This window comes from Haliotis cracherodii, unplaced genomic scaffold, assembly GCF_022045235.1.
Source record: "Haliotis cracherodii isolate W230 unplaced genomic scaffold, xgHalCrac1.p SCAF_3, whole genome shotgun sequence".
Classification (NCBI taxonomy): domain Eukaryota; kingdom Metazoa; phylum Mollusca; class Gastropoda; order Lepetellida; family Haliotidae; genus Haliotis; species Haliotis cracherodii.
In genome coordinates this window covers 8,606,100-8,633,596 of record NW_027266286.1, presented here as the reverse complement: position 1 = coordinate 8,633,596, position 27,497 = coordinate 8,606,100, and the positions used below count along the sequence as shown (strand labels likewise).

At 38.1% G+C, this 27,497-nt stretch overlaps 1 protein-coding gene across 5 annotated transcripts in view; it reads left to right on the top strand.

Annotated features, from left to right (window-relative positions):
• The window catches only part of LOC139474608 (bone morphogenetic protein 1-like), a 299,859-nt gene that overhangs the window by 127,093 nt on the left and 145,269 nt on the right, over positions 1 to 27,497 (top strand). For all 5 annotated transcript variants that reach the window (XM_071257682.1, XM_071257684.1, XM_071257685.1 and 2 more), the window contains exon 2: positions 25,700 to 25,784. In XM_071257682.1, coding sequence (XP_071113783.1) covers positions 25,703 to 25,784 — 82 coding nt within the window. In that variant the 5' untranslated portion in view covers positions 25,700 to 25,702. The remainder of the gene's footprint in view (positions 1 to 25,699; positions 25,785 to 27,497) is intronic.

Below are 27,497 nucleotides of genomic sequence, written 5' to 3'. Positions count from 1 at the left end.
TTTTGTTACCAGAGGCCGTATTGGTCCTGACTTGGTTATTACCAGAGACTGTATTGGTCCTGACTTGGTTATTACCAGAGACTGTATTGGTGAAGACTTGGTTATACCAGAGACCGTATTGATCAACACTTGGTTATACCAGAGACCGTATTGGTCAAGACTTGTTTATACCAGAGACCATATTGGTCAAGACTTTGTTATACCAGAGACCATATTGGTCAAGACTTTGTTATACCAGAGACCATATTGGTCAAGACTTGGTTATACCAGAGACTGTATTAGTCAAGACTTGGTTATTACCAGAGACCGTATTGGTCAAGGCTTGGTTATACCAGAGATTGGTCAAGGGCCTGGTATATCAGATACCTCATTCAAAGTCCGGAGCCTATGTTATATCAAAAACCTCAATGGTCAAGAGTTTGAAAACTATGAACGAAATGTAATATGAATTATGTCACATTATACCATCCACCATTTTTGTTATTAATGAGTAGATGCTACCTGTATATCAGAATACACATTTGAACATTTATAAATCATTATATATTCATAAGTTATTTTCTTTCATCACAAAGTGCCCATGAGCATTATAATTCTTCTAAGGCTGTGACAAAAAAACAGATGTATGTGACTGCAGGATGTCTGGCCTGTGACATGATTACTGGACCAGAAGCAAGAGAATGAGTACCCAGGATGTACGAAGATAATTATAGCTTCCCCAAGTCCTACTTCAGTAACTGCCCCAACATGAAGGATAGGGAGGTGCCAATAGAAAACATATCCATCTCCCAGGAACAATGACCTGTCCTAGACAAGGTTCTGTATAATTATAGATTCCACTCCATCCCTTGAGGACTATACTCGGAGATTTGAGTCGACAAGATTATTACAAATCATTTTCTATAAGATTTCATGCTCATAAAGCCAGCCATTTGGAAGGTGATTTGGATGGATGTCATTTTGCTTTATGATATGAGGACAAGGCAACCAGACTGTCTATTACTCCAGAGGAAGAACGAGGTATTCTGGGATTGGAGGATTTTAATTGCTTTGCAATGTATTGTAGTCTGTACTCTTATGCTTTTGGAAATATGTTTTTGAGGATATTTTACAACCTCTATGAAAAACAGATACTTGGTTGGGTGTGTTGTGTCACTTTGATGTCAAATGTGATCAAATCAGCTACTGATAGTCTTTATGGCCATTGTTTTTGTGTATGCAACTTCACTGCTCAGATGGTGAAATTGCAATTGCTTCATTAAGTGAGTGAGTGAGTTGGGTTTAACGCCGCTTTTAACAGTATTCCAGTTATATCACAGCGTGTAAGCTTAATGTGGGAGAAAAGCCCGAAGTGATGCCGGTCCCAGACCTTTACCACTTTGATGAAACCCACGAGCATGGTTATGGTGCTGACAAACCTAGAAACATAATTGGGGCTAACCGGGATTCGAACCCACAATTGGTTTCTGGCGTGCTCAAGGGACGCAACTCTGCACAGCGAATCTCGGCGCCTTGGACGACTGGGCCACCCATGCCCCCTTCTTTAGTAAGGTTGTCACAAAGTTTTGTAGTAGACATATGTGAGACACATCCAAATTTGATACACCAGTGACAAGAATGATGTCCAATGCACTTCTCTATTTTGACTTGTACCATATGTTCTCATGTTTTTTTCATCTGAACAATTGACTTGCCCTATATGGGTTTGTCATGGGTGCACTGATGGAGCAGGATAGGCTGACCTTTTCGCGAAGACCTGGTATCATCACTATTTGATAGTAATACCTAAGCACAGGCTCATCATCAGGTACAGTCAGAATCATACAATCAACTCTGCTTTCAGAGATTTATGATAAATATGGTAAGGTTTTTGATGCTTTTCCTAGCAATGGTGTTGGTGTGAATTAAGGCTTTGCATTCAGGTGCCATGTTTTAACATTCAGAGGTCTGTAACAGAATGTATGGTGGCCCTGAGTAAGGCATTGTAATTTGATCAGTTGCCTCCCTTGGGGATGCCAGAAATATATTGTGCTGGATTCAAATCCCGGTTTGCCCTGGTTATGTTCCTAGGTATGTCAGCACCTATGTTTCACGGAAATGGTTGATGTCTTTGAACCTGCTTCGCTTCAGGCTTTCTTCCTACATCAAACTGACATGCCCTGATATGACTGAAATAATGTTCCAAGCTGGTTTCAACTCACTCACATGACCAACCAAACTCACCCACGTACTCAACAAAACTCACCCACATACAATCCCGGTTCGCCCCAATTATATTTCCAGGTTGTCAGCACCATACCCGTGCTCGTGGGTTTCACCGAAGTGGTAAACGTCTAAGACCTGCATCACTTCGGGCTTTCCTCCCACAATAAGCTGACCTGCCTTGATATAACTGGAATACTGTTAAAAGCAGAATTAAACCCAACTCACTCACTCACCCACGTACTTAACCAAACTCACCCACATACTCAACCAAACTCATTCACATACTCAACCAAACTCACCCACATATTCAACCAAACTCACCCACATATTCAACCAAACTCACTCACATACTCAACCAAACTCACCCATATACCCAACCAAACTCACCCACATACTCAACCAAACTCATTCACATACTCAAACAAACTCACCCATATACTCAACCAAACTTACTCACATATTCAACCAAACTCACTCACATACTCAACCAAACTCACCCACATACTCAACCAAACTCACCCACATACCCAACCAAACTCACCCACATACTCTACCAGACTCACCCACATACTCAACCAAACTCACCCACATACTCCACCAAACTCACCCACTTGTTCACTGTAACAGAACCAGAATAAGTTTCAATGAAATCTTTCCAAGGTCTAAAAACTAACATGTTAAATACATTATACTGACAACTATCAGTTGGGGCACTTTGAACTGTTCAATGTATTTCTGTGGCTAATTGTACAGCTGATCAAACGGCTCATTAGAGAAGGCCTACTTAGCAGGAAACTATAGAACAGCCTTTCTGATGCCTGTCAGGGCCATTTGCTATTGGCTTGCTGCCCTCTAATAAAGCATCATCAGTGCCATTAATTTCCGACAGATTCCTTTATCCAGGCACTTCCCCTCCAGGTTACTCTCTCAACTTTTCAGCATAAATTTCGTCCAAATTTGATCATTTTTTTTCTTCAGCAACATCATATATTATTTGTGTTTTGACTTGACATGTTAAGTGCTGTGGAGATGTCAAAGTTATTTAACTGTATTTTGCTGCAACATCTAATGTGTGTTTTTGATCTCTTCTGGAAAGAAAGTTCCTGTTTGTCACAAGATGCATTCATAAACAATCATACAGGTCAGAATGTACGGTGTTAAGCTGAATGTATTACTGATTTGCCAGTGGTGTTAAAATTGAAAGCTCATTCCTGGCACAGCCTTCCCATCCTCTCATAGTAGTTGAAATGTGTAAGATGAAGAACATGAATATTATATGTTCTTCTTAAATGATAATTATTTATTCTTCCCTTTGTAGATCAAATTATGTACTGTAAATGAATTACTAATAGACATAACTCTTGTGAATCCTCTACCTCTGTTACATCATTGCCAGAAATCTTGTATATGGGTTGCATCCACACTGTAACTAATCTTCAGATTTTCAACAGAAGTCCTCTTCACTGTCAACTATACACAACTAGCTGCTCCCGCAAGAGCACCAGTAGCATTATCAGCTCTTCTGTGCGCTAAAGCGGGAAAACCTCACTTCTTTCAAAAACATCCAAGCACTGGAGGGAGATGATTGGGGAGGTGGGTGGGAGTAATCCTGACGTAATAGAGGTAGTATTCTTAGAATTATTTACAAAGATAACTATTGTTTTGATCATTCTTCCAAATCCTCGACCTTTATTACACCAGAGGGACAGGCCAGTCCTGCCTCTAGTACACTCCCTGTGTGGTTAACAGCAAGAGATTGGTAATATTTTCCACAACGTTCTTTCTTTTTCTCTTTTTAAATCATGGGAAATATATTGGTACCAGGTCATCATCATTTTTGTAAAGATATCTCCGTGTTGTAGGTACCTAAACTAACTCAAAACCATGCTCCTCAGTCCCAAAAGGTGACATGGTACAGGGTTTAGACGTCTCAAACACAAGTTTATATATCTTGAAGGACTTCCCAGATCTAGTTACATAGCCGACTAGTATGAAATGGGGTGTTGACAAGTTGGAGCTGATACTGTCTATCCCTTCAGTACTGTGCTCCGGTCACCAGATTGCATAGATGCCAATGGAACAGAACCATTTGTGGCACACTGTTATCAAGCTGTCAACCTTGTTGCTTTCTATAGCCAGTGCTGCACTCATATTTTGTTTAGCTATCCAACCTTATACTGTGCAATATTGGGCAATATTTCACAGCTGTCTGGATTAGTGAGGAGGTCTCAGTGTGGCTCCTTGCAGACAATGGGCATTAATTGATATACACGAGGGAATAAAAGAAATTAGTTGCTGATCGAGATGACCTGATAGGCCTGGGCTATCAAATTAGTCGTGGTTGAGTTTGTATGTCAGGGCGAGCCTAGGTTGCCAATAAGGTAAAAATGCTGTAATGATGTGCTGGTCTGGAACCCGGCTGGGATTAAAGCCTGTCTTGGAAACCCAGACGATATTGACTTTAATTAATTTTATATGACTCAAGTGAAGACAGTTGTATGTTGCTAATGGTCTGCTTTCAAAAACAGCTCTTGGAAACAGCTCGAGCTCATTCCTGCTCCAGCTACACAATGCTCGGAGCTATTCTTTGTGTTGCATTTTTCACATATTCTGTCTCTGCGTTTGATTATTAAGAAACATGAGAATATGCCCAGTGTCTTGGGAAAGTAAATATGTTAATTTATGTATGTTACATACTTTATTATGTATTTATTTGTAGTGATTAAAACCAAGACATTGTGAATATGTTGCATTTGGATTGCTTTCAAGATGTCCATTGAGGTAATGAGTTTGTTTAGTATGCAGTTACAATATTTCATTTCTATGACAGTGTGTCAGTATAATGTGTGAGGAAAACCTAAACTGATGTAGATCGATGTTTACCACCTTGGTGCAAGCCACTATGGCTGCTGTCATGGCAGACTAAGAAACCTAATCACTGCAAACCTGGGATTTAGTTCTATCACTGCATGTCTGCTTACTGTGAGAGAAGGTCCAAAACACACCCAGATGTCTCATGAGGTGTATATGGCTCACTGGAGGCAAAGCCCATTCACAGTAGCTCATGTACTCATGCATATATGTACTTCTGTGGTATTTTCTCTAAATATTGATTTCAGGATCATTTTGTCAGACGTTCATGAGTGTTCAACTTTTTCGAAGATGGTTTGTTTTTAATTTAGATGATTTAATTTAACTTTCCACTGTGGGAAGGTGATGAGTCTGCAGTCTACTTTATGACAACCCTGCCAGGTTCACATTTTTCTGTAGAGGCCTATAGGGAAATCAGCCACAGTGTTAACAGTTTTAGTTTAAAACATAATTAATAGTATTTAACTTAATAGTGAGTGAGTGAGTATGGTTTTACGCCGCTTTTAGCAATATTCCAGCAATATCACGCGCAGGGGACACCAGAAATGGGCTTCACACATTGTACCCATGTCGGGAATCGAACCCGGGTCTTCGGCGTGACGAGCAAACGCTTTAACCACTAGGCTGCCCGACCGCCCCTTTTAACTTAATAATATTTAACCAAACATGGATGACATCTTCATCTGTAAGTACATTATAACTTGAATATGATAGTGTACCTAATATTTTAGTAAATGGATAAAAATGTGTGCATTTACATATTTCTTTTATATTCTAACACACAATATGGTGCTCTGTTGAAGGCTTCATACAGTTTGTCTGTGATGACAAAAAAATGAGGCTACATGTGACGTCACAGTTTAAAGAATGTTGTGAAGCCACACACATTCACTTTTTCCATAAGAATTCAGTCTGTTATAACATGACAATTACTTCCTTTTTGTTTTATATTGTTTGGTTGGCAGTTTGGCTTAAAGTCTCAGCTGTATTATTTGATTTTGGCGATAGATTTACCTAACATATGTTGTCACAGAACTCAGTATACACAACTGTTTGAGTTGCACATTGAACAATAGCTCATACCAGCGGACATCCTCCACAGTATTCTGTGTCCACAAACTCCTTTGATAAGGAATCATCTGTAACTTTCTTAACAAGAAATTATCTCTATAATTATGTCTTCACCAGGCGACATTCTAAGGCTTGGAAGTTCAGTATTGATTTTTACAATATTAATTTGTGGCCCAGGATTACTTGCCAACGACCTCTGTAATCAGGGCCTTGTTTAGCGGTGCCCTGGTTGGGGCTTTCAACAAAGCCTTGAACTCTTGGCTCCCTGCAGGGTCTGTCTTGAGGGCCATGATCAGAGTTTAAAGGGTTAGTTTATCGCAGTTATTGTGTGTTAACATTGTAAGGGTTTCATTGTCTATTGGTCAGTTTGATGTAGTTTGAGGGGACAGTGTTGGTCATTTGGCATAAACTCAATTATATTCAATATTTTCAGGAGTTGCCATTGGAAGAGTTTGAATTTAAGCTTGGTGTATTCTTCTGAAATAGTAATTTGTAGGATTCTTTGTGTTTGTCAAGAGTGAGTGAGTGCAAGAGTGAGTTGGGTTTAATGCCACTTTTAACAGCATTCCAGTTATATATCATGGCGTGTCACCTTAATGTGTGTGGAAAGCCCCGAAGTGATGCAGGTTTCAGACGTTTACCACTTTGTAGAAACCCATGAGCATGGGTATGGTGTTGACAAACCTAGAAACATAATTGGTGTGAACCGGGATTCGTGTCCACAATCATAGGTTCCTGATGTGCCCAAGGGATGCAACTCTGCACAGCGAATCACAGCGCCTTAGACGACTGGGCCACCCATGCCCCCGTATAAAATTGGGAGATGACAGAGTAAAAATTCCAAGTCTTAGGTTGTTTGACACCTTATACATTCTGAGATCAATATCAGGGATTGTGCCTCACATCTCCAACAGGAATAAGATTAATGTTCTTCTTTCACGATTACCATTTTCATGACAATTGTGTTTTGTAATGATGTCAAAACAGATGTCAGAATAAAAGTTTCCTTAACCGAATAAGGCTAAGACTTCAAACATATATATTGTTCATATGCTGTGTATTTTGGTTAATCACACGTCAAAGAAATCCAATTTCTGCAGTTGCTACTTCATTGACCTATGTACACACTTTCCCTTCCACTGTAACTGTATCAGGCTTTTGCCAAATTACCAAGGTTACAGAGGATTTCAATCCTTGATATTTATTCCCATACCCTTCTATTTCATAATAGTAGTACCATATTTTCGCCTGTAGTATTTCTGTCTTTGTAATATCTTGATAATGTGATGATGAGGTGTTGTACATCTTTTAATGTTCCTATGGCCATGATGTCCTTTTCTATTGGCTCTTTGCTCTCCAGGATCATCAGCTGTCATCACGATTTGTTCAACCTCTCCTTTGTCACAGATGCTCAAATATAGGATTAGCTCATGAAACGTCTTTACTCCTCACATCCACATATTCTGATGCCACGGGCAAGTTTTATCCAGACAGTGTGATTACTTTCCAGTCAACACCACATACTTCACGCTCCTTCTCTGACTCGGTCGCCTTTGATAATCATCTGTACAACTTAGTGACAAGGTGTGGAGATATTACTCCACTGCATACCATCTTATACCCACACACCATGATTCATATATGATTAATCAGTCTTCAAAGGTTTAGTTTTCATCAAAATCTTTGAAAACATAGCCCGATCACTGCAGGGTTCTGTAATAGATACTTGAATCTCTACACCATAAGATGAATCTTCAAAGTGCCTGTTTTTTATTGTGGAGATACTGTTGAATTTATGTTTTGCTGTTTGGCCATGCCTTTGCGATTTTGATTGAAAAGGCATTATTGGTTTTCTTTTTTGTCTAAGTGGTGAGGCAATATAAGACACGTATACAGAATGGAAATAGTTTTTATCTTTCCTTTGATGTTCTATGTAGCTTCATTGCCTTTTGTTTTTAAATGACTTGAATTATTATGTAAGATCAGTATGTGGCAGTAAATCTGAGGTTGCCAGAAAGTTGATGGAATTTAGGATAAAGAAAAGAGACTATTGTCTTCATTATCTATATATGGTGCTCACTGATATTGTTAGACCATCTAGGTATTATGTCTTCATATTGTCGTCACATCCTCACCTGAAAAAACTCTTGCAGTTTCAGCGGATTTATATCACTTATGCTCAAGTCAAATGTGTTCTAAATATTGAAACAATGAACTCTACTAGCAGCAGATGTCTCACACACAGAATTCGTGCAGCAGATGTCACACACAGAATTCGTGTAGAAGATGTCACTTACAGAATTCGTGTAGCAGATGTCACACACAGAATTCGTGTAGCAGATGTCTCACACACAGAATTCGTTAAGCAGATGTCTCACACACAGAATTCCTGAAGCAGATGTCACACTCAGAATTCGTGTAGCAGATGTCTCACACAGAATTCGTGAAGCAGAGGTCTCACACAGAATTCGTGAAGCAGATGTCTCACAGAGAATTCGTGTAGCAGATGTCTCACACACAGAATTCTTGAAGCAGATGTCTCACACAGAATTCGTGTAGCAGATGTCTCACACAGAATTTGTGTAGCAGATGTCTCCCACAGAATTCGTGAAGCAGATGTCTCACACAGAATTCATGAAGCAGATGTCTCACACAGAATTCTTGAAGCAGATGTCTCACACAGAATTTGTGTAGCAGATGTCACACACAGAATTCGTGTAGCAGAGGTCACACACAGAATTCGTGTAGAAGATGTCTCATACAGAATTCGTGAAGCAGATGTCTCCCACAGAACTCGTGAAGCAGATGTCTCCCACAGAATTTGTGAAGCAGATGTCTCACACAGAATTCGTGAAGCAGATGTCTCAAACAGAATTCGTGAAGCAGATGTCTCCCACAGAATTCGTGTAGCAGATGTCTCACACAGAATTCGTGAAGCAGATGTCTCACACAGAATTCGTGAAGCAGAGGTCTCACACAGAATTCGTGTAGCAGATGTCTCACACAGAATTCGTGAAGCAGATGTCTCCCACAGAATTCGTGTAGCAGACGTCTCACACAGAATTCCTGAAGCATATGTCTTACACAGAATTCGTGTAGCAGATGTCACATACAGAATTTGTGTAGCAGATGTCACACACAGAATTCGTGCAGCAGATGTCACACACAGAATTCGTGTAGAAGATGTCACTTACAGAATTCGTGTAGCAGATGTCACACACAGAATTCGTGTAGCAGATGTCTCACACAGAATTCGTGTAGCAGATGTCACACACAGAATTCGTGAAGCAGATGTCACACACAGAATTCGCGTAGCAGAGGTCACACACAGAATTCGAGTAGCAGATGTCACACACAGAATTCGTGTAGCAGATGTCTCAACGAATTCGAGTATCGGATGTCTCACAAAGAATTTGAGTAGTTGATGTCCTGCACAGAGCTCTCATGCAGGAGATGTATCATACAAATAACACTAACAGCAGAAAACTGATACAAATCTCATGGAGCAGTGATCATTCTGCACAGAGCTCTTCCAGCAATAAACTCTTAAAACTCCAGTACAGGGCACCCCCGTGGCAGTACTAAACTACACCACTAAGACTAAATGTGAAGAGCTATGTCCCTAAGCCATGCCAGGATACACTGATCATATGATTATGATCCTCAAACATTAATCTAACATGCTGTACATTGTGACGTTGAGACCAACGCAAGTCTTCTGATCATGCAGGCTTTGAAATGAACATTTGTCCAAGGCAAGTAAATGTAAAAGAAAAGTAAACTTCAGGGAGGATGACATTTACTTTTTCAAATAGGCAGCAGGCATTGTGGACTAGTGAAAGTAAACATTAATTTCTAACCCTGTCCTGTCTTTTCAGAAATAGGTAAACTTTCGTACAACATCTATTATGCGGATGTTATAAAATGCTATGTGTTGATATATGGACAAAGACGACAAAATATCCAAGTTAGAGACAACCACCTGTGATTTACATTTAGAATGCGTTTTGTGTTTGCGATAATATACAAAACCAGCGATGAAAAAAGCCCATATGCACTCTTTGTATCATAAGGCAATGCCAGGCAGTCAGTCTGAACTGTGTTGCTGTGTGTGGATGGAAGCTACCTAAAAAACAACTCTTAAATTGTCAGTTTAATCTCAAGTTTCTATTTACTGTAGCAGTTTCCAATCCTCTAGACAACATTATATGACAATCATTATATACATTGAACAATTCTCTGTGGATTGTATTTGCAAAATTGCTTTATGCAAAATTCAGTGATGTGAACATTTTTCTTTGTTAGCTGTCAAGTCCCTACAAGCAATGTCAGGAAGCTGTGGCTGATAAAACTACCAAGTTACAAGCTGATTTATGTCACTATCATCCTGACAAATACTATTATTCATCTGTAACAGACTTAAATGAAATTGCTGTTGCTACAGGTAATAGTGAGTTGGGTTTGACGCTGCCCGTATTGCAGTTGTATCCGAGTGTTTCAGCTGTGTGTGGAAGCAAGGACCAAAGTGGTGCCAGTCAGTTGTTTTCCACTGTGGTGAAACCCTGTGAGTGGTACACCAATTAATAATAATAATAATAATAACTACAGATTTATATAGCGCTGGTATCCGGTTCGAAGAACTGCTCAAAGGCGCTTCATTTGAGTCTACACAAAAAAGAGACATTACACAGCTAGGAAAACACAAAGCCTCAATACTCCAAGTAAAGATTTGGTGAAAAGATAGGTTTTGAGTCTTGATCGGAATAAAGTAGGACGGTCAATTAAGACATATTCCTGGCATTGGGTGCATTAGACTTATATTAAAATACATTATTTGAATTAATCTGAGATTTCTTTTGATTATGAAAAGGGTTTTCCTGCTTTATTGTACGTCAGTGTATAACGTTGTGCAGAAACTCCAGATTACCGCATCTCTCCTTTATGTGAGTATGCAGTACACTGGCATGTGTTCCTGGCTGGTGTTTTATGCCAGCTGAAACATGCATGGTGTGCCATTGCACCTACATTATTTATGGAGAAATGTTACATTTGGTTAGAGTGTCTGGGCATTTACGTCTCTCTAGAATTATTGGTGTTTGTATATTGTAATCATGGGTAACAGACTGTACCTTTCGTCTTGAATTAAACCTACTGAGCTACTCAACCGTCTAGGGCTGCATGAATAAAAACCTGTTAGTTTGAAAGTGTTCTTGCAGCATGAAGGTTATCTGTATGCACCTGCAGATGTTGGTGGCTGCTGTGCTATCTAAATTACGTTTCTGAGGTGTGAATGGTAGTTTGGCTTATACCGACTGTTCTATTAAAAGCTGAGGTTTTGTAAATGTGGAAGTGTGTTAGTTTGTACAGACACATATATGAGCTGGTTCTAGAAGTAGGTGTGCATGGTGCTGACTCAAACACATTGCTAATGTTAAAATGGTTGGTGAGGTAATAGTTACTGATTTAAGGTTTCCTGTTTTGGAATCCAAATAAAAGTGTGCTCCCACTAAGACCTGTCTGCTGTGATGGATACATAGGGATATATGTGCTGATCACATCTGCAGACGTTGGAACCCGATTTGCCAACTGTAACACTTCCTCCCACCACTCATTTCAGCTTCGTTATCACCTGAGTTTGCACACACTTCTCCCAACTGTAAGCATCAGATCTGGGAAATAAGGAGATATATTTAACCCGACCTCATTAGGCAGGGATATATATAGCCTGCTCCATTTGCAAAGTTCATCCTTGTCTGTCCTCAGCTGTAGTCAAGGAAAGGGGCAACTATTATGCTGGAATGTCTAGTATGGAATTTCTGGTAATGCTGGGTAGGGTTCTAATGGGTACAGTATACATCATTCTGTATATGATCTAGACAAGTGTATATCACACCAGTAAGGGAATTAACTAGTCCTTCACCATGACTGGAATATATTTTTTAGGTATTTTTTTTACTAAAAGCCTCGGCAAGTCTAGATCAAACTGGGGCAGTCAGGTAGTCTAGTGGTTAAAGTGTTCGCTCGTCACGCCGAAGACACGAGTTTGATTCCAGACATGGGTACAATGTGTGTCCCCTGCTGTGATATTGCTTGAATATTGCTAAAATCGGTGTGAAAGCCATACTCACTCAATCACTAGATCAAACTAACCAAGTCTAGTTTGCTTGATTGAAGAGGAAAGGATTCTTTCGAAGAGAAAAAAGAAAAATTTAAGACATATTTTCATTGACTGAGTGTTAGTCTAGGCATTAACATGCTGGCATCGATGGTAGATACTGTGGAATCGGTTTTTGTATGATTATGTTGAGTGAGTGAGCCAACTCTTCAAGCAGTTGCTAAGACACTTACAGAGGCATCGTTCCAACACACATGGGTTGAATATTTCCTGCATATACAACACCAAATAACCCGTTAGATGGAACACATTTACAAACCTTGCCTTTGTTATGCCGAAAATAAAGACGAGTACTGCTTTCATGACTTAAGCATGAAATAGGTTAACTTCACACACATAAACCTGTGCTGCCCTCAACAGATTTGCCACAGACATCCAGTATGCACTTTCAATGTAATTGCTATCATTTGAGCTACAGAATTGTCAGTATTTGATATAGAGCCAGTGTTTCGTAACGAGTCCAGTCTACTGCACCATGCATCAGCAGAGTCTACAGCAGACACTAGGTCTACAGTTTGGCATGGGCCTATGACTTAAATCTAGGGGTTATACAGTTGCTTGAAGAACTTCAGAAGTAGAGAGATGGTTTGTGAAGTGATGAAGGGGAAGGTCTTGAGCCAGCTATGTGTGTCATATTAAAACTTGAGGTACATCAGTAATTTAATGCATACTTTTCTAACTCTTTTGAAAAGAATATTTTCAAATATAATTCTTGTTGAATTCCATTTATGATTAAAAAGAGTCTGCACTTAATCTTCATGCTCAACCAGTTGTTAATAAACTTCTCATGAATAAGACCCAATATTAATATGATGCCTTAAGCTTTATGTCTCTTTCATGATTCGGGTCTAAATTTATTCATATATGGTGATTTGAACTTTGTGGTAAGCATCAAGGAGGGCAGTTGTGTAGTGGTAAAGGTGTTTGCTGTCATGTTGAAGACAACAGTTTATTCACCATCAGGTAAAATATGTAAATATGAAACATCAATGCCAGAGATTGTTATTGTTTGTTTTGTCATGTAAACGATCAAGGCTTGATCAGACAATCCAGTGACACTCTAGCCTATTTACTGGCTGTTTTGAAACTAAAAACAATAATTTTGAATTATGTCTGCTGCGTACAAGTGCATAGATTCTGAAAGTTGAGATAAACACTTGTAAGAAATATGCTCAGTTGTGGGGGTGGGGGTTGGGGGTTAGGGGTTGGGGGATAGTTTTGATGTTTTGAGTTCCCTGTCATCATGTTTCTGGAACATTGTTAAAAGAGGCATAAAAAACATACTCACTATAATCTGTCTTCACTGAAATGATAAACATTACTTATGGTTATGTAACGATACATCAATGCATTGTTACTTCCAAAGCTATCATAAAGAAGACATTGCCTTGGGTTTCATTTAAAGATTAAGGTCATAAAGCCTCAATCTGGGCCAAAACTTTTATTACTTTTATCAACGTGTGCAGATATGTTTGATAATATTTCAGTAAATTACATTGATAAGAGGACAAGCCATATTGATTCAATAAATCTTTCAGCATCTGTGTCCTTAGCTGAGTGAAGTCAAGGAAACTATTCTGTTTGGAACTGGAGATACCATTTCTCTCCAAGATAAAGGCAATTAACGCTGCTGCGGAAGGGTGTACCCTTAATCTAGCATTATGAGGCCAAGGTAATTAAGGGTAGAGAATCTAATGAAACTACAAAGAGGAGAGATACCACCACCTGAATCCTAACTCGCCCATTGCTACCATTAGGAAGGATGGGATTCCAGTGAGCTAGTCTATGCAGGAACTCACAGCAAGCTGACTGGAATAAAGAGAAAGAGATTAACCCAGAAAACATTGACTGACTTGAATAAAGGGTGAAACATTATTCCTTTTTGGCAGACATGGGTCTGATACATGAGAATCTTTTTGCATACCTATAAATAGATATCTATTCTTGGTTCACTAGTGTGGATCAATATTAGCCATATCGTGATGGTTTATTGTTTGACATGCTCAAACTTTCAATATCTGATAATTCATCAACTGCGTTGAACACTGAGGAAAGTTATTTGCTTTTCCAGAAGGTCTTTTGTTTAGTTTAGTTTATGAGAGCAAAGGGTTTTTTCCGAAATGAATACTGAGATGAAAATGTATTTTGTGTCCAAAGCCTTGACCTTAGCTTTCAGATCAAATAGCAATGTTATATTTCCTGTGGTATTGATGTAAAACTAGCTGGATGAGTGAAATGATATGTGAAGAACTTGTTATTGTGCCTTGCACTAAAATTCGCATTTGGTTACACACTGGGCTATTCTTTCAGACAGATAAGTACAAATACAAATTTCATATAATTATCAAAACACCTGTGAAATGCAGAATAGCAAACTTAACTGGATATATCCGATTGTAGTGCAAGGAGGATATTTCTGGATATGTATAAACACCAACTTCATGATCAACATCTGTTTTTCCCCACACATTTTTTTAATGTCATATTTTCACTATTAACCATGAAGGAACAAAACCCATCTCAAAGCCCTGACACACAAAGAAACATATTGTGCCAAAGGCAAAACCGAAATTACAAACCTTTGAGAAATAAAAATGTACAGATGTTAATGTGTAAGTTACAGATGTTAATGTGTAAGTTATAGTTAATTTTGAACAAAATAGACAAAACTGACACTATTTCACTCTGACAGCTGATGCCAATGTGGCACCCTGACAATCCAGACTACCAATGATGATAAATAAATATTGATAACAGCATTATAACGTATTGATAAGACCTTGTTGAAATATTGATAAGGACAATTAGCGAGTCTATCATTGCCATACGTTATGCTGTGATCGTGATGCTCGCCCTGACAGGGAGGCAGTGGAAGATGCCGCACAAGTTTCACATTCGGCCACCGGTGTCATATTATTATGCTCACCTTGGATAATGGAACCAACATCGTGGTATGTCTTAAATTGCCTGTTGAATTATAGGAATTAAATTACATGGAATGTATGCCTGAGTGTGGACCATTTCAAGTTTAAACCAAAGGCTGCACTGTGCTTTTGGATTTGATTTTGCCGGTTTCATCGCTTCTCTAGCTATGAAATTTTAAATAAGCCCTTAGAATAAGAAATTCACTAAAGATTGAAATTAATTGCTCTGATATTTTTCAATGACTTCAATAGCTCCACTCAAATCTGACATTTTCCCCCCAACCGTATCTTCTCACGTCTTTCTGTGAGTTACACAAAATTATCTTGATGTCGTAGCCTTATTCCTTCCACCCTCTGATCAGTGGGCTTCAGACTTTAATCCATGAGAAAGGTATATTTTTCTATTCCTTTATTATCCCTTGGTATACGAAGTTCATTGTCATGAAGTAAAGGATGTAAAATCATTTTGCAAAATACAAATTAAAGTACTTACAAATTGTATCTTATTTATGTTTTGTCAATGCACTCATATACCTTGCATATTAAATCAGATAACATTGCTAAAACTTCAATGACCACTTTTATAAGTCAGTGAAACAAGATGTCAAATTCAAAAGCAAAATCATTTTCCCTCCAAGTTGTTATAACTTTCCTTAAGATGTTTAATCACACTGAAGTAATAAAGTTATGGAAATCTGAAGTCCAGGTATTTGCTACCATACTGAAATCAAGCCCGTATTCAGGAGGCATCAAGGGTCTGTGGTACTAATAGATATTGCCCATTACATTAAGAAAGCCAATATATGTTTTAAGTTGATGGTTAGTTTCAGCCTAGACTACCAAAGGCCAGACAGGTTAGAACCAGAAGGAATATCCTGTCGGCTGGATCTCATATGGGATGGTTGAACATTGGTGTAGCTATTTTTATGAGTTCAATTAATTACCAGTTAATGAGCATTTCTGGTAGGAAGATAAAAGGACGGGTATGGTTGTGTGCAGATTATCTCATAATGAATGGGCTCACTGTCTGTTCATGTGTACAATTACTGTGTGGTCAGTCTGATGGGGTAATTACATAGTGAGGAAGGTAATGGCAGGAGATAAAACATGTATAAAGTGCCTGTTTTTATAAATTGCCTCGAAATTAGACCATGCTAAATTTATAAATGTCATGGATGGTGAGAGACTATTTGTAAATGTATGTACAATTAACTTCAAATCTATCTTTAATCAAAGCTGTGTATTTGGTCATGAAGTTTAGATGGAATCTCCGGTTGTAATGGGATCTTGCCAATTAAGTTTTCCTCACTGTAGTTGTTTGCATGTTTACTGAAGTTGCCAAGTTAATCTGCACTGAAATTGATTCTACTCTTGAGTGAGAAAAAGTTTTGATTTATAGGTCATCATTCCATTTGTCTGATGTGCCTGTGTAAAAAACATTTAATAACTAAGAATTAATTTATAAGTCTCAGATGATCTTTTATCAGATATCCTTCTCTCTGATTTGTGTTTAATGAAAATAATTATTAACTTTGTAGACATACACACAATGAAATGTGCCAAGAATTTCTATCTGTGTTTGGTCATGAAGGAACCCAACTATTAAGAATATAATTCTTGTGAAGGAAAAAACAGACTCTGGAGGTATTAATTTATGTAAATATATATGAAGGGCAAGAAATATCTTTGCAGTGTACATTAACCCAAGATATTGAGTTGCACAAGGAGATGTATCATAGGTATCCCTGGTGTCCTGGTGAGATTGATTTGTGGAAAGGTCGACTCATCCCAGTAGGTTCCAGTGTCATCCTGAGAAGATGTGGGTCAACTGAAGAGGAAGGATGATACATCTATGTGCAGCATCTTTGTACTAAAAAGTAGGAGTAAAGGTGAAGAAATCCATGGAGCCATGCTGGAGAGGGTAATTTACTCTTCACTGGAGTGATGGAGCTCTTGGTACTATCATGTCTTTAGAAAGACTATTTCTTTAGCATTGTAAAATATGGTGAGATTGAAGTGCAGCATTCTTTGTTTCCTTCTCTATGTCAATCAAGCGATATTTCATTCACAATCTCTAGGATTCAGTAAAGAATGAATGAGAACGGCAGACACCTGAACTACAACGTCCTTGTGCAAGAGAAGATATGTTTATATATGCTATTATCAAGGGTAATAATGTATGCCAAATTTTCCAGCAAATGTAGAGAAGTAATTTGTCATTTCTGAACAGTGCGTCCAGGTCAACAGGCATGGTCAACCATCAATGTGTTAAATGGAAAAAAATGATTGTAAGAGAAGTTAAAATTCATCATTCCATTTGCTAGTGATTAAAGCAAAAACAAATAGATAGAAATGGTAACATTTCTTCAGGTTCCCCAGGCTATTGAGATTTGCATAGTAATATTGTTAGATCTAGCTTAAGGCACTTTCCTGATGAAGCAAACATGGTATTTGACATAGTATTGGTTGAATTGACTTTTTATGTATCCTTGTCCAACTAGTGTAAGGCAATGCACGTATAACTAAATTTACATCCAATAAATTATTTATGCCATGATATGAAACTACTAATGACAATTACAGAAATGTAGTGAAATGAAAGTTTACACAGTCTCATTCACCATTATCAACATTTGGGTAAAGCCAGACAATTAAGTGAAGCGATGTTGGGTGTTCTTGTAGCATTTGGGTAAAGCCAGATAATTCAGTGAAGCAATGTTGGGTGTTCTTGTAGCATTTGGGTAAAGCCAGACAATTCAGTGAAGCAATGTTGGGTGTTCTTGTAACATTTGGGTAAAGCCAGACAATTCAGTGAAGCAATGTTGGGTGTTCTTGTAACATTTGGGTAACGACGGATAATTCAGTGAAGCAATGTTGGGTGTTCTTGTAACATTTGGGTAACGATGGATAATTCAGCTAAGCAATGTTAGGTGTTCTTGTAACATTTGGGTAAAGCCAGACAATTCAGTGAAGCAATGTTAGGTGTTCACATAACATTTATGCCTTTGTTTTTCACATTCCTTCTATGATTTGCTGACTTATGGTTTTGACTTAGAGAAGTCATCCATCAAGATTTAGTCTGGAAATCTGACATTCCTGAAAGGCCAACAATTTTCATCTTTTGGTGATCATCATTAGTCGTGCTGAAAGTTAATGTACTTTTTTGAAGTGATGAAATATTTGGTATTTTGTTTTTATTTTTATTATTCTTTAATATGTATTATACATTGTAGCCTATGTTTGTAGAAGTCTTTATTTCTTGAAAATTAACCAATAGTGTTTTTGTTTTGTAGATGGTCATGCCAACCAGTGGTCAATTCCGTGATCGTTTTGGGGTATATGTTCACATAAGATGAAACTGTGCAGAGTTAAAACCCTTATCCATGTTAGAATGTTCAGGTTTTGGGTTCAAATCCAAAATTCGCCATCATTGTGATCCTTTGTATTTTAGCACCATACCCATGTTAGTGTATTTTACCAAAGTTTAAGAATCCAATACCTGTGTCACTTTGGGCTTTTCCTTCCACATTAAGCTGTCATGCTGTGTTATAAGTAAAATACTGTTCAAATCAGCATTTAACCCACTCACTGACAGGGCACGTTTAAAAACCTGTCTTAGTATTTTTTCGGTTAATATATTCACTAGCTATTTTATAGTTTGGTTGTCTTTGAGAACATGCGTGGACACTTTAAACCATTAGGGCATTATATGTGTGTCACTCAGTGTGTTAATTTGTTGAATTATATTCTCTTGTAGTTGAACAGAATAAACCAGGGCCACACTTAAACTAATATCATATGACAGGCATTTGAATACAGAATCTCAAAAGAAACTGAATGTTCAACAAACATCTTCAATGGCAGAGCTAATTGTGTCATTCCAAACCAGAAGGAGTTGTTTATGTTTCAATCTGCTCCTCAACACAGTTCAAGACTACAGTTGAAACATTTACAGGATAGGTTTTCTCAAACAGCAGCACAACTGTCAGACAGCTAGTGAGCTTCATGTATACAGGACAGCTGCTGGTGATAGGTATACAGGCCTGATATATATAGTACACATAGATTTACATAGGCAACACAACTGGGACAGGTTCTTAGGTGGTCGAGGAACTCCTGCAAAGTTTTTGACGAAGTCCTGTATATGGAAATGTGATGGAATAGCCTTGACATGAATGGAAGTGAAATATTTATCAATCGTTCAGCAGTATATTTTTCTCATAATGAAGGACTTTCAGTATTCCTTAAAGTGAATATTCCTCACATGGGAATTGTCAGTTTAACTTTGCATGAAGGGAGTCTTACTAAATATTTTTCTCATTTGAGGAAAATTGAAGAGAGTTGAAAAGGGGATTTTCACTTAGAAAGGGCTTTATACGATTTGCCCATGTGGGTAATAAAATTAAGGGTGCTGTTCCACAAAGTGATCTTAAAGCTGTGACTTGTGAGTCAGTGTTGAAGTATTGAAGTATAAAGCAAGTTGTAGCACGGCTGGCATCAGCTGGCATCGTTTTTGAAGGGGCCCTCTGCCTTCAGAATGTATTTTCGTATTACCTGGACTACCATAGCAACCCGGCAAGGAGGACAGACAAGTAGGGGATAAAGCAAGATACAGTCTTTTAATGAATTAATTCACATTTCCCATTCGTTCATTCTTTGGGGATTCTAAAGTAGAGATTGGAAACTGAACTCAAATCACCATTTTAGTGTTTGAACTTTGATCACTAGAAGTGTGATCTCATGGGTTTTATCTCTGATTTAGATAGGATCAGCCTGTTGTTGTTTAAAATTTCTTTACCAGTCCATGAGTGTATGAGTGAGTATGGAATTAGCGCTATCACAGGGAGGACACAAAGAACAGGCTTCACACATTGAATTCATATGGTGAACAAACCCAGATCATCAGCATGACCATCAAATGCTTTGACCACAAGGCTGCCCCAGCAGACAGTGAAGGCAGGCAAGCTGTTAAGCTGAAGAGCCATGAGCCAGACAGTCAAATTCATATCCGAATACATGATGCTTCCAACAGTTCCATGCTCACCCTTTCTCTTCCATGTTCTGAGCTCCAATTCCTATGCAGGTTCTCTGTCTATGAGCACCATCAATGGACACAATCAATTGTTGTTTTACAAAGAATGGATCTCATCCCCTTGGGAACAACTATGACAGTTGAGTGCAGCACATGCAAAATCTGCATTTCAATTTCATCAATAATAAAAATGGATTTGACATTTCAAAACATCCCCAAATCCCTACTGATGGACTGCTGTGAATGAAGCAGAAGAAAAAGACATCCATGCCTTTTGATTATATTGGCAGGAATGTATTGTTATATAAGGTTTGAAGCCTGTATGTGGGAATGTATGCTGTTCCATATTCAACACTGAGTTAGATGCTGTATCCAACATCCCTTGACAATATTTCTGATTAAAGACCATGGACCCCCAAACTCTTTTTTCTTGATTAGCCCAAGACAATCACAAAGGTATTATTTCGCTTTATGATTTATTATGTAAGTTTATTACATCCACTGTACAAGGTCCAGGGATTTTTTGTCCCAGTAATATTCCATGTATTTCTTGCAAATGTGTAGCATCTCATCTTTGGAAATCCCAGGATTGATGTCCTTCAATATTCCAGGAAAGTTCCAGATAGAGTGCTACAAAGTTCAAAATGTATTTATACTTCTCATGACTTCCCATTTGGGTAACGTACAATGCCCATTTTTGGTGTCCCCAATTATGAGATACTAGTACCTTGAATATTGTGAAGGTGGCATACAAACCTACTGGGGCTGGGACGAGTCCGAATTTACTACCCAGGTACCCACCTCCCTATTACCTTACCCTACCCAGGTACCCACTTTAGGTCTCAAGAGATAGGTACAAAAATTTAATGTCCGATTGGGTATTTTTTACCATAGCACTGGAAAAACGTATTTGGATACATGTATTTAACAATCAGGTCATGCATACACTGAAGTTGACTCAAGTTATATCTTTATTCAAAGATATGAAAAGTCAGAAGTGACTTGTAGTGTTACCATTGAGTTCTAGATACTTTTTGTCATTGAACAATATATCACTGCGGGTACATGGGTCCTACTCAGTACCCACCCGACCCGGGTACCTAAGTTACCCGTACCAGCCCTAAACCCTACTCATTCTCATCATAGGTATTTAAAGGGAAAGTGTGTATAAGTTTTAGAATTCAATTATCCTGTATAGACCGAAACTAGGCACTGCATGCAGAATACAACATTTTAAAAATATTGCTAGGTAGTAATGACAAGTCTCCCAGTTTATGATTCCAGGTCTTGGAATGCTCCTCAACTTATCCTTCTTTACCAGTAGGATGTCAGCCAACTCACCTTTTAAAACCTGTAATAAACATACATGCAGACTCTAGATGTTGACTTTGTGTACTTTGAAGGGTGGCCATCTGGTCTTGGTTTTTCTTTCAGTCGTACATCTACATGCTCTGGGCAGTCGTTAACAAGCAAATGATCTACATATTTTCTTTTCCCAAATTAGGACCACCATGTTTCTTTGTGGAGAAAGTTGTGTGTTCCTTCATGTAAACTGTGTAAAAGCAACACTCAGGGAAAACCTGGAATATCTGACCAAATTCTTGGAAGGCTTGAGCTGGGCAAATGTGTCAAAACTTATGTTTTAGTCAGTTTTCTGGAAACGTACCACATGAGGATTGAAGTCTATGGTTTTCGTTTTTGCACATCTGTGGTGTTATAAGAATAGGATTTTTTATCCTTAGGCACTTGGTCTAACCTCAGCTAAGGCTAAGTCCTGACCAGATGGTGTAATCTCAGAATGCCAACACTTTGAGGGGATTAACAGCATTAGTGAACTGTCAGTGGTCGTGAGCTCCAGACACAGTGTTCACCTTGGCAGCGATAATCACCAACCTGGTTAATTAAGGCAGAGAGATACAGACAACTACATCCATCATGACTTCATAGCATGATTAGTGAATATGTTAGGATACAAATAATCAAGAACAGTTTTTCTGAAGTCTTTGATTGGGATTTAGAAGTTGAAAGAACATGACAAGGAGACTGTGTGAAGAGAAACTTACACACTGAGTTTCCAGATACTGAGTGTCATCAGCGTGTGGTTTATAACAAAACAAAAGTTTGTCCCATGGTAAGTCTCACAGTAGGAAATATGTCATGATTAGAATTATGTTTCATATATTCATATATAATTAGATTTTCGTTGTGTTCATTAAAATTCCTGCATTGGTGAATTGGTGACGTGTTATTGCATTAATTTCCCAATGAATGTGAAAATTAAGCCACGCCCACCGAGGCGCACTACTTTTATTACTGTGGAATCCCAATATTACAGTTGAGGGAAATCCATATCTGCTCACGTGTATCGTCATGCACTGGACATTTAGCGACATTCATGCATATTCATTGTCCAAACTACCCTTTGAAACCGAAGGCTGAGAAGGAATGAAACAGCAAAACGTGCAAGCTCTCTTGCTGTTTTTTCCTGCTTGCCTCGGTTCCACAACTTTCATGTCTTCAGGTTTCATTTCTAACGAGCATTTTTTCCGACTGTGTTTTCCCGTTTTCAGTGAACTAATGTTTGAATCTGGTGGTAACTGACCATGTTGCTTGAAACATCCGCCTTCTCCCGGATATATTTCTTCAGGTTCATTAAGTCTGACTGTTGCAGTTTTTCTCGCCTCTTGCCTTAATTGACAGGTCCTATGATCCTACTCTCTGTTGATTGGCTATTGACTTTGTAGGTGTGTCAAGCAAAGTTTCGATTCATACCTCAATGAACTGAAAAAAATACACAGTCAATCCTTAAATGATAGTGTTATATATGTAAAAGCGTGTATGATCTAAATTTGAAACAGACTGTGACCTAATCCCTTACTGGTTTACTAATTACATTAGTTGCCTATAGACTATACACTACACTACAGATGTCAGCATAGTGAGACGACTCAACCGAACTCAGAAGCCAATTGCAGTTGGAGCTGTGCAGAGCTTGAATAGCTGTAGTCTCATGATGATGTTATGGCATGGATCATAACTGGCTGCTTACAATAAAACATATAGGAGAAGGCTGATGGATTATCTTAACAGGGTGATGGAAGATTAGGCTACACCATGTTTACATACAGGAACATGTCTGTCATTTAGACATGGTACAGTTTGTATGTTTGTGAAACGTTTATCAGACAAGTAAATCCTATTGTTAGAGGAGGCATCTACCACAGACTGATCATTATCATGGAGTGATAATGACTTTTTATGAAACAGTTATATGCAGCGTTTCTAATGTCTATGTCATTATTTTCCTTATAGTAGTAATTGATAATTAGGGTGGAGATGCTGTTTGAATCCATCAATAGAAGGGATATTGAACTTGTTTATGTTACATGTCCAATTTGCCGTTATCAGTGGCAGATATGTAGAGAGAGTTTGTGCAAAGCAAAGTTACATGATGGTGATTGTCAGGAAGATTTATAGCTTGCCGTATTGATTAACTGGTAACATATGTGGTGATATACCAGTCTGGCTAGGGAAGTTTTAACCTTTACCAGGTATGGTTATTCCATGGTGTTATACCTGAGAGTCTACGGAGATAATACCATGTGTTGTGACATTATGGTTTATTTGTAATACAAGAGAGGGACTATGATATCATTCAGGTTCACTGACATACTACATTCCTTTGATCTTTCACCCCTTTTGACTAGACAAAAAATTTAACTAGAGGTCTCCTTTTCAAAGTATGATTGAATAGCAATTTTCTAAATAGATCTGAAGCGTTATCATTACCTTTTGATATGGCAGTTTAGCATATGAGCTGGGACTCAAATGTTTGGATTCTGAGGTAAAGAAGTAAAACAGATTTATTCACATTTCATCTTTTACAAATACTAGACATAAGACCACCCAGAATCTTGGAGAGCTTTATTTTGGGGAAAAAAACACAGAAAATTCAGGATAATTTTTTAACAGAAGCATGTTCCTAAGATATATGAACATTAGTCAAATGAAATTGTGTTCAGGCAGTTGCATGTGTCTTTTCTAGAATTATACATGTACATGTACTTTCAAGTTCTGAAAATTCACAAAGAAAACAAAGTCTAAATATAATCCTTGGATATGTGTTTCTATTACGTTTGTATGTGTACCAACCGCCTCCGTGCCCTAGTGGTAGAGCATCCACCCAGAGAGCAGAAGGTCCGGGGTTCGATCCCCGGCTGCGTGATACCAAAAGACGTTAAAAGATGGTACTTGTTGTTACTCTGTGTGGTGCTTGGCATTAAGGGGCTAACATAATGACTGGTCGGCTCAGAGTCAGTATACTGTGTCTCAGTGAGGTATTCATGTTTTTTATGGGTGGAAAGGCTTGCAGCCAATAACAAAAACTGGAACTCAAAATTGGCTGACCAAAACATATGTATGTCTATTTTATGCATGTTTTTTATGATGTACAGCAGTAAGATGAAAATAAAATATCCGTCTGTCTGTTAAACTGCCACATGGTATCTCAGTGTGCTTGCACTATAAATCGGCTTCAGTCCGGACTAGTACAAGTAGCCACGCATACATGCATGCATGTCGCTATATAAGTGCAATAATCTTGGACGAGACGTTAAACCCATTTCACCTCACCTCACCTTGTATGTGTACCATCAGATTTGCTTGCTGATGTACATGTTGAACAGATGTAGATGATTATGCATGCAGTCTTTCATTGCCCATAGGCTGCAAGGTGTTGATGAAATGAAAATGAATGGCATATTTAGCTTTGCAAACTGTTGTCATGTAATCAGAGTTGTTGCTAACCTGCTATGTTGTTGAATAAACAGAGTTGAGTGTTAGATAAACTTATCTTGAAATACGGAACACGTGTGCTGGCCCAATCAAGTGCCTAATGACGTACAATACTGTAAAAAGTGTCACAAATTATCTTGGTAAAGCAATGAAGGTCAAAATGTAATCTCACAAGACATTAACACATGATTTAGCCCAGTAAGCATTCATGCTGCACCATGTGCCAACATGCTGATTAAAAATGTTTTATAGTTTTATGGGGCATTACATTTAAAATTGATTGAAAACAGCTGGCACACGCTGAATTATTTAGAGTTGTGTTTTTGTGACATCCATTTTGGGTGTATTCAAGACATATATGTATTTTACATGTTGAGTCATGTTCTATGTATATTCAGCTTATCAAGTTTCAATCCCCTTCATGTATGAAATAAGGAGACTACATTCTACTTTTAGCTTTGATAGGTATGTTTTTGCTTAGGAGAGATAACTATATTAAGCTGTGAGAAAATCTCACGACACAAAACCATCTTCCACTGACTCTGCATGAACAGAAATTGTACATCTCAACACAATCCTACTTGCTCACAACTGTCTTTATTTAATTTCTTTCTTCTTTTTTTGCAGAAAATGTACAGATTTGAAAACAAATTTGTGGTCTGGACTAACATCCTCCTTGTATGTCTTTCCATTGGATACGTATCAGCGAACAGTGAGTACCCCTTTTATCATTGTGTTGGTAGATTAGTGTCTGTATTTCAGTTAGATGTTCAAGTGTGGATGATGCGCCACTGAGGAAATCAGTACCTTGTCATTCCGGTGTCACATGTTAAATGAATTACCTTCTTGTGGCCTGACAGTGATGTTTCCCAGGGTACTGACACAAACTCATCTCTGTGTGGTGGAAAGGCTCATGTTACAGTCATATTGCTGAAATCACTCTATTGAACATGGCATTTGAGTTGGGATCTGATTCTAAATTTGGAGTCAGCACAGATACAATAAGATACATCAGGTATATCTGTATATATATTTGTGTGTGTATATACAGTTGAACCCAATGGACAAATATATACCGCTTGAATTAAATCTCGTGTCTTCAGTTGCATCCCTTAGTGATCTTTAGGATTAGGTGGGTTGGGTTTAGTTTTCTCAGATCAACTCTTGTAGCAAATTTACCAATTAAAATCCAATGTAGTCTATACTAAAAGCATTTTTATGTTTGAGTTTTGTCTAATGTTGACCACATGATGACACTCAAGTTGCTCTAGAGGTAGCTATTTAGCTATTTGTTTAAAACCTTGCACTGAGTTTGTATGTGAACATAAACCTGAGGTACCCTATTGTACTACACTTTCAAACAATGAGACCTGTGAAAATCCAGGGAAAGAATGGGTCTTCTGCAAACCACGCTTGCTGTAAGAGGTGACTATGCTTGTTGTAAGTGGTGACTACTGGGATCGGGTGGTCAGGCTTGCTGACTTGGTTGATGCATGTCATCGTTTCTCTGTAGATCGATGCTCATGATGTTAATCACTGGATTGTCTGGTCCAGACTCGATTTTTTACAGACCGCCATCATATGGCTGGAATATTGCTGAGTGTGACATTAAACAAAAAACAAAAAACAAACCCATAATGATCCACTTCAGTTAACTTTTGCCCATAATTGTCAGTTGACATTTATATATCAGTTTGTGAAAACACACATTATGTTGTTTAGTTCTCAAGTTGAAGGCCATAGATATGTGTTGATGGTAGCACCACCATAGATGATATAGGTCTTCCTTAGCATCTATGGAATATATGCTGCTCCATCATATGAATTAATGTTTGCATATTTACTTACAGCAGCTGTTATTATCAAGTACAAAAACACATAATAAATTTGAGTTATACCTTGAATGAATTAAAATAATCATCTGTGAAGAATTTGAGTTGTTTTTATACATTATATGTATCCAAAATATTGAGTCTAGCTGTTACAATGCTTTATTGTGGTAATGAATTGGGAGTTAGTTGTAGCTCACCTGACTCAAAGTCAAGTGAGTTTATGTTGTAGCCTGTTTGTCTTTCGTACGTTGTGCATCATAAACATCTTCCCCTCTGAAACCACTAGGCCAGTGAAGCTGCAGCAACACATGCTTGTTCCCACCAACAATTTTACCCCATGTATTTAGTTTCAAAACATAATTTTTATTTTTTTCAATATTATTTTAACATTCTCCCTTTAGTATTGATGAGGGAGGTCAGTTTTGTATCTTTCTCCATATGATGACATATTTTGATCAAATCCTTAGATTTTAGTGTTAATGTTTTGTCCTTGGTATTTATTCTAAAGATATTTATTGTCAATGAGAACAACAGCTTTTTCATGTCTCTGTCTGTTTACATTTTAAACTGTTGACTACATATTGAGGTGAGCT